The sequence below is a fragment of the Callorhinus ursinus genome, unplaced genomic scaffold, assembly GCF_003265705.2.
Source record: "Callorhinus ursinus isolate GAN/ISIS: 27379988/994484 unplaced genomic scaffold, GSC_fseal_2.0 scaffold14, whole genome shotgun sequence".
Taxonomy (NCBI): Eukaryota; Metazoa; Chordata; class Mammalia; order Carnivora; family Otariidae; genus Callorhinus; species Callorhinus ursinus.
This window is the reverse complement of record NW_027397076.1, coordinates 27,085,739-27,105,606: the sequence shown is the minus strand read 5'-3', so window position 1 is coordinate 27,105,606 and position 19,868 is coordinate 27,085,739. Positions and strand designations below refer to the sequence as shown.

Sequence of the window (19,868 nt, the reverse complement as noted above, 5' to 3'; positions counted from 1 at the left end):
AAAAAAAAGAATACACTGCTTCATGCGTCTGCCCCCCGATACCTAATTTTCTATGTTTTAAACTGCTTGAGCCAGTATGACAGTGCTAATCTCTGTATTTAGTAAATTCCCTTAGAAATACATAAATACCACCCTCTTCCTCTCTAAAGGTAACTGTAGTGCAATAAAATTAATAACAATTCTAGAAAAATGAAAAATGGAGGTTACTTTGTAATTCTCAAATTAATGCATGTCAGAAATCAGGGGGACAAGTCATGTTCACTTTAAAATAAACATTGTTTTGAAAATAATATCATAAACACAGTAAAACTTTGAATATGCTTTATTATGCCTTAAAGTCCCAAGAAATATAATTTCTGAATGGAACTAGTAATTTCACAAATACTAGCACTTTATTGACAACAGCCAGGTTTTCTAAGGTAGTGCACATGTATTTACCTTTTTAAAATCTCAATGCTTTTTATACATTTTAAAGGGAAATTGTAGCAGATCCTACTTAATTTTTCAATATTCAGTGTAAAAATCTTTAAGTGATATAAATACACATTTTAAGGACAGGAGGAAGGACTGCTTGTGAAATGATCTGCCTAAGTTGTCAGGCTTCTGTATTTGCACTAGGTACCATTATGTAAAAAATCATTGTTGGAAATTTTCCTAATAAACTGAAGAAAAGGAAAATTTAAAAACAGCTCAGTCTTTAAAAGCACTAATAACTGGTATAATTTTTAAAAGAGAAATGAAATATTCCTTTCCTTACATATGGATTAAATAGAAATTTCAAAAACTTTACTGAAAAACCAGCACACTATAATGCTGGATACTAACAGCATTTTCACAACATCCAAAGCTTGGATGTAAAACTACGTAATACCAATATTTCTGCAAAATACCTAAGGGTAACTGAAGGGAGATGAGTGCCTCACAGCCAAGGCAGTGACTGAGCCTGGCATACCCCTCTGACATGTGGACAGCAGGTCACTGTTCCCATGCTGGGTAACATTCTCCAAAAAGGATGCCCTTATGCAGTAATTCTGCAACTATATCAAGTTTGGTAATCTAACATTGAAATTTTTGGTAAATATATTTAAACATATGAAAACTTCCCCAGAGACCAGATAAATTATTAAATAAACTAAAAGGGGGACAAAATGCTGGTAACTAACATATGTTAATTCTAGGGTGTCCAGTGGAAGATATAGAAAGGAAAGAGGCGACAGCAGCTATTTCCAAACTTAATTATGATCGGAATCATCAGATGGTGAGCTTTAAAAATTCTATCCAGGGTCTCAACCTAAATCTATCTAGAAATTACAGCCAGGGAATTCTCTGTGAGCAATCCAAATGATTCTAATGATCAGCCAAGGCTGAAACTTCTGAAATGAGAAGCCAATCTAGGTAACCGCAAAGAATTTTTAGAATTCAACATGTGATATTTATCATTTACATTCTGTCCAGTTGTCTCACTTCCCTATTTTTTTAATAGTAAATAATGAAGGGACTTGGCAAGTGAAGAAAAAGAGACAGTAGGTTACCCAAAATGGATTTTACTACGTTTAACTGGACAAAACGGTATCAGTATACTGTTTAGGATTCAATTATCAGACAGACATTTCTTAATGTTAATATATTTTAAAAGAGGGGGTTTCCTTACTCAACATAAAAATTTAATATACAACTCTAAATATTAAATGATACTTAATAGAAAACGTATATATTTCTTCAAAATTTTTAGAAAAATTGTTTTTAAAAATCCAACATTAGGAAGAAAATCCCTAAAATTTGAAGTAGGGGAATAATTCTCTCATATGAGAACAACTGTATCACAGTGTTATTCTCCAAGTTAGAAATAAGCAAAGTATTTCAATACTATTTCTGTTTATGTATTGTTTTGTAAATGTAACTGTAAATGTTTTAAGTGTGGATAAATATTTTGGTTTTGTTTTTAATGCAAATGACAATTAAAAATATGGATTTTTTTTCTTTTACATTGAAATTGTACACACTCTCCAGGACTGATGAATAAACTTTTTAAATATCCCATGTTCATTTATAAATCTTGAAATAATAAAAAACAGTACCTACATAAGAAATTTTACAATGAAATTACAAGTGTATGTCTTTCAGAAGCTAAAGTGATTTTAAATTTTCTTCAACATTCAAATACAAAAATTGTATATTTTAATTTACTGTAGCACAATTCAAGTATTCTTTAAAATTTTATATTTAGCCAACTAGTACATGATATTAATTGACTTTTCATAATAGCTTTCCTTTTTAAAGATGACTTATACAAAATGGTGACACTCTATTACTCTAAATTGCTTAGAATAAGTTGAAAGAACAAATGACAATAGACAAAGCCTTTATGAGTAAATCAACAACACATATAAGTTTGCACACATCAGTAATAAGGCAATTGCTGGTAATTCCCCAAAAGTATTTGAATTCATGTAAACAAAGACTATGTGTATTCCTTTAGGGAGAAAACACACTACCATAGATAAAAATATATTCAAATGGTTGTGACTTTAAACCATGTATTACTTGAATACCACACAAAACCAAGAGGCATAACCTATCATTTTAATAACTGAAAGATGTTACTTATTCGTGAAATAGAAGGTTGATACTGTTTTGAAATAATGAAAAAGAAGTATTTTGAAAATAAAAACCCACTGTTTTCTAGAAATAAATACACATACTTAATGTATTGCAGCATAGGAATATTGTCCCCACCATCAACTATAACATTCAATCAGTAGTTTTAAAATATTTTTTCCACACTGGGACTTGAATCTTCTACCTTGTTAGCTGACCAACAACTTTCAAAAGAGTTTTATTTTCCTGCTTTAGTTGTTCATTTTCATCTTCTATGTCATCTAGGTCCTTAAGGAAACAAAAAATGAAAATAACAAAGGAGTTTTTTAAATAATTAAAAATATAAGGTGATAAAAGGTGATAAAAAACACTTTAAAATACACACATTCAAAGATAATTCATACAAGCATTTAATTTGGAAACAAGGACAAGTTCTGAAAACAACTTTAGATGAAGTATGCCCCACCTGAAGGGAGCATCCACTACTCAACTCCTTCTCATTATTATCATGATAAGACAGATACCTCTTGCCAGATTTTTCATTTTTTACGAGAAGTCAAAAATCAGAATTCTTTAATTGTGAATCTTCCAATTTTTAATCATTATAAATAGCTTAATTTTTCAGTTAAAAACAAATCTCCCCTTCCCCCAAATTGAGGGCTAAACAAAATACATATGTGGGCAATAGGAGGTTCAGGGCCTCGGATAACACAGCCTGTGTCAAATGAGGCATCAAAAAGATAAAAGAGGTACAAGTTCTGGATGTACTCCTACCACCTTGTATGATCTTTAAAAAGGGTGCGTGCTGGGAGGTGAAAATCTGAGGAAGTGATAAAATGGAGGCATACAGAAAAGGAGATCTGAAGCAAACAGAGTTGATCTGGTTCAATTCATGTTAGGCTTCTCTATAACATTTTGTTTGAGGAAAAGGTTTTAGAGCTTTAAAAAAAAGTGAAAGCCAATAAACTAAGTAATGATCCTCCAGGTTTAAAGTTATATGATTCCAGGTCTATGTTCCCTATGTTAATCCTAGAGGCATATATACAACCATGTAGTAAATATGAAGATAATCCACTCTAAGTTTTAGTTAGAAGAAACTATTTCAAGGCACAATGCTTACTGATAGTTGTAAAAGCACATATTTTTAGATTTATCCTTGTAATTCAAAATACTAAAACTTGGAGTAATCAGTTTAAATTATAAGCACGCTACTAGACAGCAGCATTCTGATAAATTTAGCATACTGCCTTTGGACAATTAGGCAAATGTTTTTAAAATGTGCAAAAATAGAATCTGCATTTACTCACAAACCAAATGAATGATGTTGGGGAACTTACCTGTTGAAAGCAACAACAATAAATATACAGGATTCGAAAATTACTACAACTGAGACCTATCCAAGATTTAGAATTAAATAATAAAATATATTACTGTATCATTACTTGATTATAAACTCTGTAAAAGCAGGTGTTTTATTATTCTTTTTAATGCACAGCACCTAAGACAGTGCTAATATATCACAGACTTCAAAACTATTTTCAGATTTTATTAAATCATATTGCAAAACCAATAGAGGAAGAATGCCTGTGTTCTAAACCAAGATGAAAGACTGTCTACAAAAATGGAGAGCTCAGAATTAGGATTTTGGAATACCTGACGTCAAATACTGGCTCAGATAGTTACCCCGTGATTACTACCTATGACCTTGAGCAAGTTAAACTAAATTTTGTGGTCCTCATCTATTACGTGTAGCTAATGCCTCAGGAGCTTTATTTAGAATTGATCTACATAATGAAGCCTCTTTATTTTCTCTTCTTTCATTGTTAGGGTTAAGACTGGATTAGGAATCTGTTCCCTTTTTCCCTGAAGCCAACTTATTTCTTTCCTCCATCTTATCTAATGTCTTCTAATATGCAAAACTATGGAATCTCTTCTCATTAACATTACCTAAGTACGGCCCAGCACTAATACCTGCTTCTTAAGCAGAAGGTAAATTCTAAGGCTGAAAGCAAGAAAAAGAGTTACAAAATAGTGTAATAGAGACCTAGTATAATGCTAAACCTAAAGTTGGAGATGGGTAAGTATAACTAACTGGGGAAAAAAGGTGGTGAAAATACATACAAAGACATCTGGAGTGTCTTATGGCAAGAAAGTAGCAAGTTTAGCTCTTCACTGAGGCAACTCTGTACCAATACCCTTTTATGTGTGGTGGTGACCAAGCTGCCTCTCACCTCCAGACTCTAACAAAAACACTGAACAAATCCATTCATCAGTCCATCCCCAAAAGAACAGTATTAACTGAATACAATGGATAACTGGCCAGAGGAAATCAGTTTATAGAATGAAATGATGGTTCTTATTACCACAAGTTACCATCTCATTAACAAAATAATGAAATTACATAATCTCTTCATACATATGTATTTTCATCCAATTGAAGGGGAAAAAAAACTATGAAACTGAAATGTGTGAATACTTACTCTATTTAACAAATCAATTTCTTCTTTGAGTTTTCCGATCATTTCCTCTTTATCTTGCATTAGTCTCACAAGTCTTAAGTTTTCTTGCCTTTCTCTTACTACTTCCTGGCAGATATAATTACAAAGTATTAATTGGGAAGTAACTGGTTGTTTTTAACCTTAAATGATATGTATCTGCCAAGTTTGGTGAAACACCCTAAATACAGGAAGACTTCCAAATGCATTTAAGTCACCTGGTGAGAGAAGGAAAAACCCATCCTAGGAAAGACCCAAAGAATTAGAGGAATACAGGAGTTTTAAGATATATATATATTTTTTAAGGATTTATTTGACAGAGAGAGAGAAAGAGAGAGTGCGCACATAAAGGTGAGCATGGGCGAAGGGGGAGAGGGAGAGAATCCAAAGCAAACTCCGTGCGGAGCATGGAGCCCGAGGCGGGGCTTGATCTCACAAACCATTAAATCATGACCTGATCAGAAACCAAGAGTCATATGCTTAGCCATCTGAGCCATCCAGGTGGCCACATATTTCTGATTAAACCTATGTTTACACAATTCTTTAACAAATACTAATACCCAATGACTTACCCTCTTTAGTTTATCACCACCACTGTTTTTTTATGTCATGTTAATCACCATACATTACATCATTAGCTTTTGATGTAGTGTTCCATGATTCACTGCATATAACACCCAGTGCTCCATTCAGTACTGCCCTCTTTAATACCCATCACCGGGCTAACCCACCCCCCAACCCCCTCCCCTCTAGAACCCTCAGTTTGTTTCTCAGAGTCCATAGTCTCTCATGGTTCATCTTTATCACCACCATTGTAATGATATATCTTATTTTTTAAATGGATAATATCCTGTTTGAAGAAATTCAAATTTTTTATTCAAAACACAAAGTTTAAGGGGCATCTGGGTGGTGCAGTTGGTTAAGCCTCTGACTCAGGTAGTGATCTCTGAGCCTCTTGTCAGCTCCAAGCTCAGCGGAGTTGGCTTGGGATTCTCTCTCCCTCACCCCTGTCCCTCCCCCATCAAATAAATAAACAAACAAACAAACAAATAAATAAATCTTTAAAACACACACAAACACACACAAAGTTTAAGAAAAGGAGATGGCTCTGGAAAACTCTAAACAGAAAAACAATGGTCCTCAATGTTACTTGTGGTTCTACCAGTTAATGGATAAAATAAAGGAACTGAAATAGATTACTGGTTTTTAAACTTTTTTTTTTTTTCAAACAATGCAACACCTTTTTCAAAGAAATCTTATTTAGAATCCAGGGCCTTGGGCTGGGTTGACTACCTTGGGGGCAAAAGAAAAGCAGAACTGAAAAATTTCACTCAGAATTTAACCTCTTTCCTACTAGCCCTCAGAAAAAGCAGCCAGCCCACCTCATTAAACAGCTGCTGCCAAACTACTCGGAACTGGATCCAAACTCATGTGGAACTCTAAAAGCCTTTCTAAAGAAACCCTTTAAACCGATTAGACTATGTATTCCTTAAAGTTTTTAAAATTTAAACTCACAGAAACTGGTATTAAAGCTGAGATATGAACTAAAAACAATCATAATGCTATAAAAATTTTTAATTAAATTTCTACTTAAAACAATCTTTGTATCACAGAGAATAATTTCAACTCAGCAATACAAAACATATTTTCAACAATCAGAAAGTAATCAGTACCATTACCAACTTTACATATTAAATGTTGACAGAAAAATACCTGAGACTATATGGTTAATATATTTATGCCAATATTCATTTGCCTTGTTGTACTCAAATACACTCCTAAATAGGTTTATTCTGACAACTGTTTCAAACACCAAAGATGGCTCTAAGCTCTAACCAGAACCCAGAAGAAAGTCTACAAATGATAAACTATACAGATAATATAATAAACACACAGGACATATTGCCAGCACAGACTTATAACCACTTCAAACACAGAGACTGTCTTTAATATGTTAGAGGTAACACGTAGCAGAATGGGAGTATCCATTAAATATTATGGAATACAAGAATTGGCTCCATTTCTAAAAGTTTTAACAACAGAACTGGATAGGAAAGTATTAAGGGAATCAGAAAATGCCTAGCCACAATGTATCTGGAAAATATATACTTAAGACAGTGATTTAAAACTGCAACTTGACTAAATATGGAAATACCAATTAATACTAATCGTATCTTCCACTAGCATCTCTCATTCTTTTCCCTTTGTTGGCACGCTCTCTCCCATACAAATTTCAATTTATTTTCTCAGCTGCTATGAAAGTAAAAAAAGGAATCCCAATGGTATATTAGATTTATCAATCTTAAATAATTTGTAATTCATACCTTTTCAAGATCTTCAATTTTCTTTTCCAACATGCTACTTGAGACCAAATTACCTGAAGCATTTGCATCCCTGTTGTATCTGCTGAACCCACTTCTATCTGTTCGGGGATATCTACTTGAGACATCTTCTTCAGAGGCAGTTGTGCTATGGAAATAAAAAGATGTATTTTATAAAAGTACCTAATACTCAGCAAGAAGAATACCAAGAATATTTTCTATTCACTATAAATAATTACCATTCCCTGAGGACACATGGTTATAGTAGCCAACTCATTTATAACTAAGGAAGTTAATCATTATTCCAACACAACAACAAAAAAAAGTTAATTCTTTTGACTAATAAGTACTGAGTAGCTGGCTGAGTACCAGACACTGTTCTGGGCATGAAGATATAACAGCAAACAAAGACATGGACTCTACCTTTCACAGAGCTTTCAGTTTAACAAGGAACATAACGAATTATAATAAAAGCAAGATGACCATCACAATAAGGTAAGTATAGGGTACTATGACAACTGACAGGAGACTTAATGTAGATTATCTGTGGTGGAAAACCATTTTGTTTTCTTTTTCCATTTTTTTTTTTAAATTCCAATCCATCATGGACCAATACTTTTTCTAAGATCAAATAAAAACTAGTGGAAAAACAAAAGTTAAAAAGGCCATATAAAATACAAGTTCAATGTTTTATTAGCCACGCCCATAAAATTTTATTTCAATAATATAATTAGAATGAACAGAAAAAAGAATTACATAAAATTGTTTACTTTCATTGAAATGTGCATATAAGCAATCACAGAAAACAGACATCACACTAATCATTTCATAATTTTATTTAACCCAAAGTGAGGACTGAAATGGCAATTCTTCATATTAAACAGCAATTCACATTCCCTGAACTAATAGCACATGTGTTAATATTTAAAGTTTTTAACATAAGTGAGTTTGTTTCTTGTTTTTTTTTTTTTTTTTTTTTTTTACTTTCCTATTACTGCATTAAAAGTTACACCAAAACTTAGTGGCTTAAAACAACACATACTTATCTCACAATTTCTGTTGGTTAGGAATCTGGAAGCAGTTTAGCAGGGTGGTTATGTTTCAAGGTCTTTTATGAGGTTTTGGTGAGGACTACAGTCATCTGAAGGCTTGACTGGTCTAGAGAATCTGCCTTTGAGCTCACTCACATGGCTGATGGCAAAAGGCTTCAGTTTCTAACTGGCTGTTGACCAAAAGCCTTAGTTCCTCAGTATGTAGACCTCTCCACTGGGCTGTTCACCACATGACAGCTGGTTTCCAGAGACAGACAAGACAGACACTGCAGTATCTGCTATGACCTAATCTTATACATCAACCCTATATACACTGCAGTGTGGAAGGGGATTACAAAGATGTAAATACCAGGAGGTAGGGCATCCTGGGAGCTCTCTCAGAGGCTGGCTACCACATTTGCTAAATGACCTATACTAGGTTAGACTGATGACAATGCCACCCATGAGGGATAAGGTATATCTAAACTACTTCTATGTATTCTTTTAATAGCACCCATAACAGAAAAACTAGTTTCATAGATGTATGTTAACAGGAGTTGAAGATATTTTGAATAAAGCAATTTCAGCTCAGGATAGTAATTTTTAACTTTTACCCAAAATCCAGAAAATGATGCTTTTTAAAATTTGTCTTCAATCCTTCATTGGTAGCCAATATCAATAATTTATCCATCAAAACTATAGCTCAATCCACAATAGTTTTTTATGAAAAAAAATGGATTCCTGAGCTATTAATTTCCTATGTACTGGCTTTCTTTTGATAAAAAATAAGATTCAAAGTGTGTCTTACGAAATCTGAATCTGACAAACTTCTTACCAAGTTTGTCTTACCAGTTTGATTTTAACATTTTATAAATGTGCACTACAAAAATCATCAACTACTTTACTGATAATTTTTACTGTGAAACCCATCATAACAATCTGTGGAACTTTTTCCCAAAATTTCTAACTTTCATTTTTGTCCTTTGATATTATATAACATTAAAAACATCTGACATTCTTTCCGTGCATGGAAGGCTAAGATCATTTTTAAAAAAGAATAAGGCTATCAGACAAATAAGTCTAATTCACATATTTAAAAAGTTTGGGAACCAAACTGGTTCCTTATCTTGCAAAAACACTAAGCATTCGTCCCAAAGTTCAAACACTTTTGTCTGACCATCTCCCTTTGAAAATTATTGTATTCCTTAGCATATGGTAACAGTTGACTGGCTCTGCTTCCAAACTATCATTTTTTTTAATCTCAAATTTAATGCATTAGTGTTTAAGCAATTCACACTTTTGTGAACTACTGTTAATTTAGGTGATACAGAAAGTACAGTTTAGTTCAGCTGATAATAGCAAGACTTTCTCAATGAAAGAAGCAGGACATTGATTTACATTATTGCACAAGTTCCAGCATGTTTTTCTTGTCACCATCTCTCTATAACCAGAACATACTCCTACAAAAGCAAAACTCCAGACCACATTTGTTGATTTGTTAACCCTTCAAAGTTTTACATAATTCACAATAAGTTGTGTTTGTCAGCAAGGAAGTTGAAAAATAAATTCTGCCTTCATATCACTGTCATATTAACAAAATCAACGTGTTCATCAAATTGTAACAAAAATTCCTTTCCTATCTTTATATGTCTACGGAGTCAGTCTTCTGTATCACTAAACTGTTCCTAAATATATCAAGCTATGGTGTTGTCAGAAAGTATTACATAAACTATCTTCTTTGTAACGGCTTCATCCAACATTTCCAAACACCTTTGTCTTTTCATTTGTGTGTAGTTGTTTTTAATGTTAGCAACATGATAATGAGACTTTTAAAGAAACTAAAAAAGCCCTAATGATTACATAAGAAATCCTGAAGATCCGCTTCTGCCAGCTTAACTGTAATATTCCTTCTTTCAAATAATTCATTTGTGGTTGTGAATGCACTTATGTAATACATATAAATGCCACTTAAATTTTGATGGTATTATTGTCGTAGCAGCCAGGACATCACTGCAAATAACTCACTGTGGTTTTAGCACTTCCCCATCAATTATGGGTAAAAATTGGACTCAACACAGGCATTCCTCGGAGATACTTTGGGGTTTGGTTCCAGACCACCACAATGAAGCAAGTATTGCAATAAAGAGAGTCAAATGAATTTTTTGGTTTCCCAGTGCATATAAAAGTTATGTTTACACCATAGACTATTTTTTAAATTTTATATAACTAAAAAATGTTAGTAAGTTTTTTTTTTAATTTTTATTTAAATTCTAGTTAGTTAAAACACAGTTCAATATTGGTTTCAGGAGTAGAATTCAGTGATTCATCACTTACATACAACACCCAGTGCTCATCATAACAAGTGCCCTCCTTAATCCCCATCACCCATCTAGCCCATCCCAACCCACCTCCCCCCTCCCTCAACCCTCAGTTTGTCCTCTATCATTGAGTCTCTTATGGCTTGTTTCCCTCTCCTTTTTTCTTTTCCCCTTTCCCATATGTTCATCTGTTTTGTTTGTTAAATTCCACATATGAATGAAATCATATGGTATGTTTATTTTTCTTAGCATAATATACTCTAGCTCCACCCACATCATTGCAAATGGCAAGATTTCATTCTTTTTGATGGCTGATTAATATTCCATTGTATGTAAGACTACATCTTCTTTATCCATTCATCAGTCGATGGACATTTGGGCTCTTTCCATAGTTTGGCTATTGTTGATAACGCTGCTTTTATAAACATCAGGGTGCATGTACCCCTTTGAATCTGTATTTTTGTATTCTTTGAGGAAATACCTAGTAGTGCAATTGCTGGGCTCATAGGGTAGTTCTATTTTTAACTTTCTGAGGACCCTCCATACTGTTTTCCAGAATGGCTGCACCAGTTTGCATTCCCACGAACAGTGCAAGAGGGTTCCCCTTTGTCCCCATCCTTGTCAACACCTACATTGTAGCCTATTAAATGTGCAATAACATTATGTTAAAGAAACAATGTAATCAATGAATCATGGAACACTACATCAAAAACTAATGATGTACTGTATGGTGACTAACATAACATTAAACAAAGAAACAATGTACATGCTTAAGTTTAGAAATATTTTTTAAATGCTAACCATCATCTGAACTATCAATGAGTCCTAAGTTTTTTGCTGGTGTTGGGGGTGGGGGGTCTACACTACCCAAAGCAATCTACACATACCTCAGTGTTGATGGCTGCTGACTGATCAGGGTGGTGGTTGCTAAAGGCTGGGGTGGTTGTGGCAATTTCTCAAAATAAGACAACAATGAAGTCTGATGCATTGACTGACTCTTCCTTTCGCAATCTCTCTGCAGCATGCAGTGCTATTACATACCATTTTACCCACAGCAGAATTTCTTTCAAAATTGGTTGTCATGCTCTCAAACCCTGCCAGTGCTTTATCAACCACGTTTATGTATTATCTAAATCCTCTGCTGTCCTTTCAACAAACTTCACAGCATCTTCACCAGGAGTGAAGAGGAAAACACCCATCTCAAGAAACCACTTTCTCTGCTCATCCATAAGAGGCAACTCCTTATCCAGTAAAGTTCTATCATGAGATTTCAACAACTCAGTCACATCAGGCTTCACTTCTAATTCTAGTTCTCCTGTTATTTCTACCACATCTGCAGTTACTTCCTCTACTGGTCTTGAACCTTCAAATTGTAAAAAACACAGTAACTACGAAGTACAAAAAAGCAAAGCGCAATAAAACAAGGTATGCCTGTATAAGAAAACTAATACTTCCCAACAAAACTAGCACAAACTCTTTTGGTCTGTAACTCTTTAAAATTACTTCTATCATCAGCATCATTTGATTTTGCTAGTGTCGAATTCAGAAAAGGTATTATCTTTTCCTATCAAAAAAAGTCTAGTAAATCTTGTTTTATTATAAGTAAATGGGATTAAAAATAAGGAATATAAATTTTACTTCCTAGATTTAGATACACTAACAAAAGCAGAAATTGAAAAGGATGAAAAAGATTTTCTATGTTTATTTTTATTTAATTATATACTTACGTTTTAATTATCTTCTTTATGAAACAAGAATAAATCTGATTAAATTCAATGCAAGATTTTTAAAGTAAATAACTCCTTGTTGTTTTCTTCAGTTCTTACACATTTGGGGTTACAACTAACCTAAAAAATAACACACATACAGAAGAATATTCTTTCCCAAGCTCGCATGGTACATTCATCAAGACCGACCATATTCTAGACCATAAAACACATCTTCACAAATTCAAAAGAATAGAAATCATACAGTGTCTGCTCTCAGACCAAAATAGAATTAAACTAGAAATTAATAGCAGAAAGGTAACTGGAAAATTGTAAAATGTGTAGAAATTAATTAATAGACTTCTAAATAACACATGAGTCAAAGAAGAAATCTCAAAGAATTTTTATTTGAACTGAACAAAAATGAACCCACGACTTAAAATTTGTGGGATGCAATGAAAACAGTGCTTGTAGGGAAATTTACAGCACTGAATGCATATGATAGAAAAGAAAGAAAATCTAAAATCAATACTTTTAAGTTTCTGGCTCAGGAAACTGGAAAAGAAAGAATAAATTAATCCAAAGCAAGCAGAAGAAATAAGAATCAGAGAAGATATCAATGATATCGAAAACAGGAAACAAAAAGAAAATCAATGAAACCAGAAACTGTTTCTTTGAAAAGATCAATAAATTCAATAGGCCTCTAGCTAGGCTAAGCAAATGAGGGAACACAGATTATTAGTATCAGAAATGAAAGAGGGGACAGCACTAGAGAGTCCATGGACATTAAAAGGAATACTGTGAACAACTCTTCTCACAAGTTTAATAACCTAGGTGAAATGGACCAATTCCTTAAAAGATACAGTCTGCCAAAACTCATACAAGAAGGGGTGTCTGGGTGGCTCAGTCGTTAAGCGTCTGCCTTCAGCTCAGGTCATGATCCCAGGGTCCTAGGTTCGAGCCTGGTATCGGGCTCCCTGCTCAGCAGGAAGCCTCCTTCTCCCTCCCCCATGGCCCCTGCTTGTGTTCCCTCTCTCGCTATATCTCTGTCAAATAAATAAAATCTTTAAAAACAAAAACAACCTCACACAAGAAGTAAACAATCTGAATAGGCCTGTATCTGTTAAAGAAATTGAATCAATAACTGACAACCTTCCAAAACAGAAAGCACTAGGTCCAGACAGGTTCACTGGTGAATCCTACCAAACATTTAAGGAAGAATTACACCAACTCTCTAAAATCTCTTCCAGAAAAACAGAAGCAGAAGGAATACTTCCTAACTCATTCTCTAAGGCCAGCAATTACCCTAATACCAAAATCAGATGAAGCTATCACAAGAAAACTGCAGACTAATATCTCTCATGAATATACAGATGCAAAAATCCTCAACAAAATATTTGCAAATAAAATTTAACACTGTATAAAAAAAATATAGGGGTATCTGGATGGCTCAGTTGGTTAAGTGTCTGCCTAGGGCTCAGGTCATCCTAGCCCCACGTTGGGCTCCCTGCTCAGCGGGGAGTCTACTTCTCCTTCTTCCTCTCCCTCTGCCTGCAGCTCTCCCTACTTGTTCTCTCTAATAAATAAATAAAATCTTTAAAAAATTATATTAAGCAGAATTTCCCAGGTATTCAAGGTTGGTTCAACATTCCAAAATCAATTATTGTAACTGAGAGCTTTCCCCTAAGGTCAGGAACAAGACAGGATGCCTAGAGTCTCACCACTTTTATTCAACATGGTACTGGTGGTCTTAGCCAAAGCAATCAGAGAGCATAAAGAAATAAAAGTCATCCAAATTGATAAAGAAAAAGTAAAACTCTATTTGCAGATGAAATGATACTATATATAGAAAATCCTAAAGAATCCACTAAAAGACTACTAGAACTAATAAATGAATTCAGTAAAGTAGCAGGATACAAAACCAATGTACAGAAATCTATTGCATTCCTATACACTAATAATAAAACAGCAAGACAGTGAAATTAAGAAAACAATCCCAGGGGCGCCTGGGTGGCTCAGTCGGTTAAGCAGTTGCCTTCAGCTCAGATCATGATCTCAGGGTCCTGGGATTGAGCCCCGCATCGGGCTCCCTGCTCAGCCAGGAGTCTGCTTCTCCCTCTGCCCCTCCCCCTGCTTGTGCTCTCTCTCTCTCTCAAATAAATAAAATCTTTAAAAAACAAAAATCCCATTTATAAAAACTGAAAACAAAAGCAATAAGATATCTAGGAATAAATTTAACCAAACAGGTGAAAGACCTGTACTCTGAAAATTATAAAACACCGATGAAAGTAATTCAAGATGACAGAAAGAAATGGAAAGACATTCCATGCTCATGGGTTGGGAGAACAAATATTGTTAAAATGTCTATACTACCCAAAGCAATCTACACATTAATGCAATCCTTATCAAAATACCAACAGCATTTTTCACAGAACTAGAAAAACAATGCTAAAATTTCTATGGAACTACAAAAGACCTCGAATAGCCAAAGCAATCTTGAAAAAAAAAAAACTAAACTAGAAGTATCACAATTCCAGATCTCAAATTATATTACAAAGCAGTGGTAATTAAACAGTATGGCACTGACATAAAAATAGATGCACAGATCAATGGAACAGAACACAAAACCTGGAAATAAACTCACAATACATGGTGAATTAATCTTTGACAAAGGAGGAAAGAATACACAATACAAATGGTGTTGGGACAACTGGACAGCAACAGGCAAAAGAATGAAACTGGACCACTTTCTTTCACCATACACAAAAATAAACTCCAAATGGATTAAACACCTAAATGTGAGACCTGAAACCATAAAAATCCTTGAAGACAGCACAGGCAGTAATCTCTCAGGGCCATAACATTTTTCTAGATACGTCTTTTAAAGCAAAGGAAATAAAAGGAAAAATAAACTACTGGGACTACATCAAAATAAAAAGTTTCTGCACAGCAAAGGAAACAACAGAACTGAATGGGAAGAGATATCTGATATGGGAGGATAAACCTGACAAATGGTTAGTATCCAAAACATATAAAGAACTGTATAATTCAATACCCCAAAACAAATAATCCAATTAAAAAATGGGCAGAAGACATGAGCAGACATTTCTCCAAAGAAGACATACAGACAGCCAACAGACACACAAAAAATTCCCAACTTCACTCATCATCAAGAAAATACAAATCAAAACTACAACGAGGGGTGCCTGGGTGGCTCAGTTGGTTAACCAACTGCCTTCGGCTCAGGTCATGATCCTGGAGTCCCAGGATCGAGTCCCGCATTGGGCTCCTTGCTCAGCAGGAGCTGAGCTTCTTCCTGACCTCCTTCCCTCTCATGCTCTCTTCTCTACCGTTCTCTCTCTCAATAAATAAATAAAAACCTTTAAAAAAAAAAACTACAATAAAATATCACCTCACACCTGGCAGACTGGCTAAAATCAAAAACACAAGAAACAGTGTTGACATGGATGTGGATAGAAAGGAATCCTCTCGCACTACTGGCGGAAATGCAAATTGATGCAGCCACTGTGGAAAACGGTATGGAGGTTCCTCACAGAATTAAAAATAGAACTACCTTATGACCCAGGAATCACACTACTGAGTATTTAACCAAAAAATACGAAAACACTAATTCAAAGGGATACAAACACCCCTATGTTTATTGCAACATTATTTACAATAGCCAAGATATGGAAGCAGCCCAAGTGTCCATCAATAGATGAATGGATAAAGAAGAGGTGGTGTGTATATACACAATGGAATATTATTCAGCCATAAAAAAGAACCCTGCCATTTCCAACAACATGGATAGAGCTAGAGGGTATAATGCTACTCAAAGTCAGTCAGTCAGAAAAGGACAAATAGCATATGATCTCACTCATATGAGGAATTTAAGAAAAACACAAATGAGCAAAGGAAAAAAGAGAGAGACAAACCAAAAAACAGACTCTATATAGAGAGCAAACTGATGGTTACCAGAAGGGAGGTGGGTGGGGAGATGGGTGAAAGAAAGGATGAGATTTAGAATACACTTCACATGACAATAAAAAAACAAAAATAAAAATCAATTAATGTAATCCATCACATCAACAGGCTAAAGAAAAAAAATCAAATGATCATACCAGTAAAGAAAAGCACTCCTTTTCAACATCTTAGAGGAGTCCTAGCTAATGCAACAAAACAAGAAAATGCTACATGACATCATTGTCTATGTAGAAAATCCAAAGAATCAAAAAAAAGAATCAACAAAAAAAAAATTCCTGGAACTAACAAACAATTATAGCAAGGCTGAAGGATACAAGTTTAATACACAAAAGTCAATCAATCACTGTCCTATATACTAGCAATAAACCAGTGGAATTTGAAATTTAAAAAAAATATTGAAAAAAACTCTGATGAAAGATATCAAAGAAGAACTAAATAAATGTAGAGATATTCTCAGCTAATGAATAGGATGATTCAATATTGGCAAAATGTCAGTTTTTCCCAACTTGATCTGTAGTCAATGCAAGCCCAATCAAAATCCCAGCAAGTTATTTTGTATTGACAAATTCTGAAGTTCACACAGAGAGGCAAAAAAAAAAATCCAGAATAGCTAACACAATATTGAAAAACAAAGCTGGAAGACTGATTATACCCAACTTCAATACTTACTATAAAGCTACAGTAACCAAGACAGTGTGGTACTGTTGAAAGAATAAACAAATAGAACAACAGAACAAACAGGGAGCCCAGAAATAAACTCACATAAATAACCCACAACTGATCTTTGACAAAGGAGCAAAGGGAATACAATGGAGCAAAGATAAAAGATAGTCTTTTCAACAAATGGTGCTAGAACAACTGAACATCCACATGTAAAAACTGAAAAATTAAGACAAAGACCTGAATCCCTTCACAAAAATTAACTCAAAATGGGTAACAGACCTAAATGTAAAATGGAAAACTATAAAACTCTTTTTTTTAAAGATTTTATTTATTTATTTGAGAGAGAGAGAGAGAATGAGAGATAGAAAGCACAAGAGGGAAGAGGGTCAGAGGGAGAAGCAGACTCCCTGCCGAGCAGGGAGCCGGATGTGGGACTCGATCCCAGGACTCCAGGATCATGACCTGAGCCGAAGGCAGTCACTTAACCAACTGAGCCACCCAGGCGCCCGAAAACTATAAAACTCTTAGAAGATAACCAACATAGGAGAAAACCTAGAAAACCCTAGTTATGGCAATGACTTTTTAGACTCAACACCAAAGGCATAATCTATGAAAGAAATAATCGACAGCTGGACTTCATTAAAATTAAAAATTTCTACTCTGGGGGCACTTGGGTGCTCAGTCATTAAGCGTCTGTCTTGGGCTCAGGTCATGATCCCAGGGTCCTGGGATGGAGCCCCGCATCGGGCTCCCTGCTCAGTGGGAAGCCTGCTTCTCCCTCTCCCACCCCCCTGCTTATGTTCCCTCTCTCGCTGTCTCCCTCTCTCTGTCAGGTAAATAAATAAAATCTTAAAAAAAAAAAAAAAATTCTACTCTGTAAAGGACAATGTTAAGAAAATGCAAAGGGGGTGCCTGGGTGGCTCAGTCGGTTAAGCATCTGCCTTTGGTTCAGGTCAGGTCCTGGGATCAAGCCCCCCTGTCTGGCTTTCTGCTCAGCAGGCACTCTGCTTCTCCCTCTCTTTCTGCCTGCTTCTCTCTCCTTCTGCCTGCCACTCCCCCTGCTTGTGCTCTCCCTGCCCTCCACTCTCTGTCAAATAAATAAAATCTTAAAAAAAAAAAAAAAATGGGAAGACAAGCCACACTGAAAGAAAATACTTATAAAAGACACACCTGACAAAGAACTATTACCCAAAACGTACAAAGAACTCTTAAAACTCAACAATAAACAATCCTATTAAAAAATAGGCCAAAGACCACAGGGCACCTTGGTGGTTCAGTTGGTTAAGCGGCTGCCTTCGGCTCGGGTCATGATCCCAGAGTCTTGGGATCAAGCCCCACATCAGGCTCCCTGCTCAGTGGGGAGTCTGCTTCTCCCTCTCTCTCTGCCTGCCTCTCTGCCTACTTGTGCTTTCTATCTCTCTGTCAAATAAATCAAATCTTAAAAAAAAAAATAGGCCAAAGACCTTAACAGACACCTTGTCAAAGAAGACATACAAATGGAAAATTAGCATATGAAAAGATGTTCCATATTATGTCATCAGGGAAATGCAAATTAAAATAATGCACACCCATTAGAATGGCTAAAATCAGAAACAATGAGAATCCCAAATGCTATTGAAGATATAGAACTGCTAGCAGGCAGGTAAAATGGCACAACCACTCTGGAAGACAGTTTGGTAGCTTCTTATGAAACTAAATATACTTTTAACCATATACTCCATCAATCATGCTTCTTGATATTTACCTGAAGAAAATTATGTCTACACAAAAATCTGCACAGGGATGATTACAACAGCTTTATTCCTAATTGTCAAAATTTAGAAGCAATCACAATATCCTTTCATAGGTCAATGGACAAATAAACTGTGGTATATGCAGACAATGGGATATTATTCAGTGCTAAAAAGAAGCTTAAATGCGTATTACTAAGTGATAGAAGCCAATATGAATAGACTATATACTGTATGATTTCAATTATATGACACTGTGGAAAAGGCAAAACTATGGTGAAAGTAAAGATCAGTAGTTTCCAAGGGGTAGAGGGAGAGCTAACACAGGGAAGGATAAACAGATGGAGTACAGAGGACTTTCAGAGCTGGGAAAATACTCTGTATGCCATAATGATGAATACATGTCTTTCATTTGTCCAAACCCATAGAATGTACAACACTAAGAGTGAACCATAATGTAAACTATGCACCTTGGGTGATTATGATGCCATATAGAAGTTTATCTTTACAACTGTGCCTCTCTGATGGGGAATACTGATAATGCAGGAGGCTATGAGTGAGGGGAGGCAGGAGATATACTGGAAATCTCTGTACCGTCCCCTCAATTTTGCTGCTAATTTTATTTTATTTTTTTTTTTTTTAAAGATTTTATTTATTTTTTTGTGATTGACAGAGAGAGGGAAAAAAAAAAAAAAAAAAAAAAAAAAAAACTCCCGAGGACGTGGGAGCCTGACGCGGGACCAGATCCCAGGACCCTGGGATCATGACCTGAGCCGAAGGCAGACGCTTAACCATCTGAGCCACCCAGGCACCCTTTGCTGCTAATTTTAAACAGCTCTAAAAAACTTAAGAGTTAAAAAAAAAAATCACACAAGCATCATGGCACTTGAACTAGTTAATATCCTATTCAGAAAGGAGAACACTGATCATGCACTTGGATGTGAGGATGACAATATCAAAATGCAATTTAAGCTTCTAAGTGTTTACTCTCTAAGTGCTGTTCTTATCTTGTCATGGGTTGG

General features: G+C 35.0%; 1 protein-coding gene across 1 annotated transcript in view; it reads right to left on the bottom strand.

Moving 5' to 3' along the window:
* Positions 1-304: 304 nt before the first annotated feature.
* PAWR (pro-apoptotic WT1 regulator) overlaps positions 305-19,868 on the bottom strand; it is a 112,693-nt gene continuing 93,129 nt past the window's right edge. The window contains exons 5-7 of the mRNA XM_025882579.2: positions 7,418-7,562; positions 5,079-5,183; positions 305-2,886 (exon numbers count right to left, since the gene is read on the bottom strand). Coding sequence (XP_025738364.2) covers positions 2,800-2,886; positions 5,079-5,183; positions 7,418-7,562 — 337 coding nt within the window. The 3' untranslated portion in view covers positions 305-2,799. The remainder of the gene's footprint in view (positions 2,887-5,078; positions 5,184-7,417; positions 7,563-19,868) is intronic.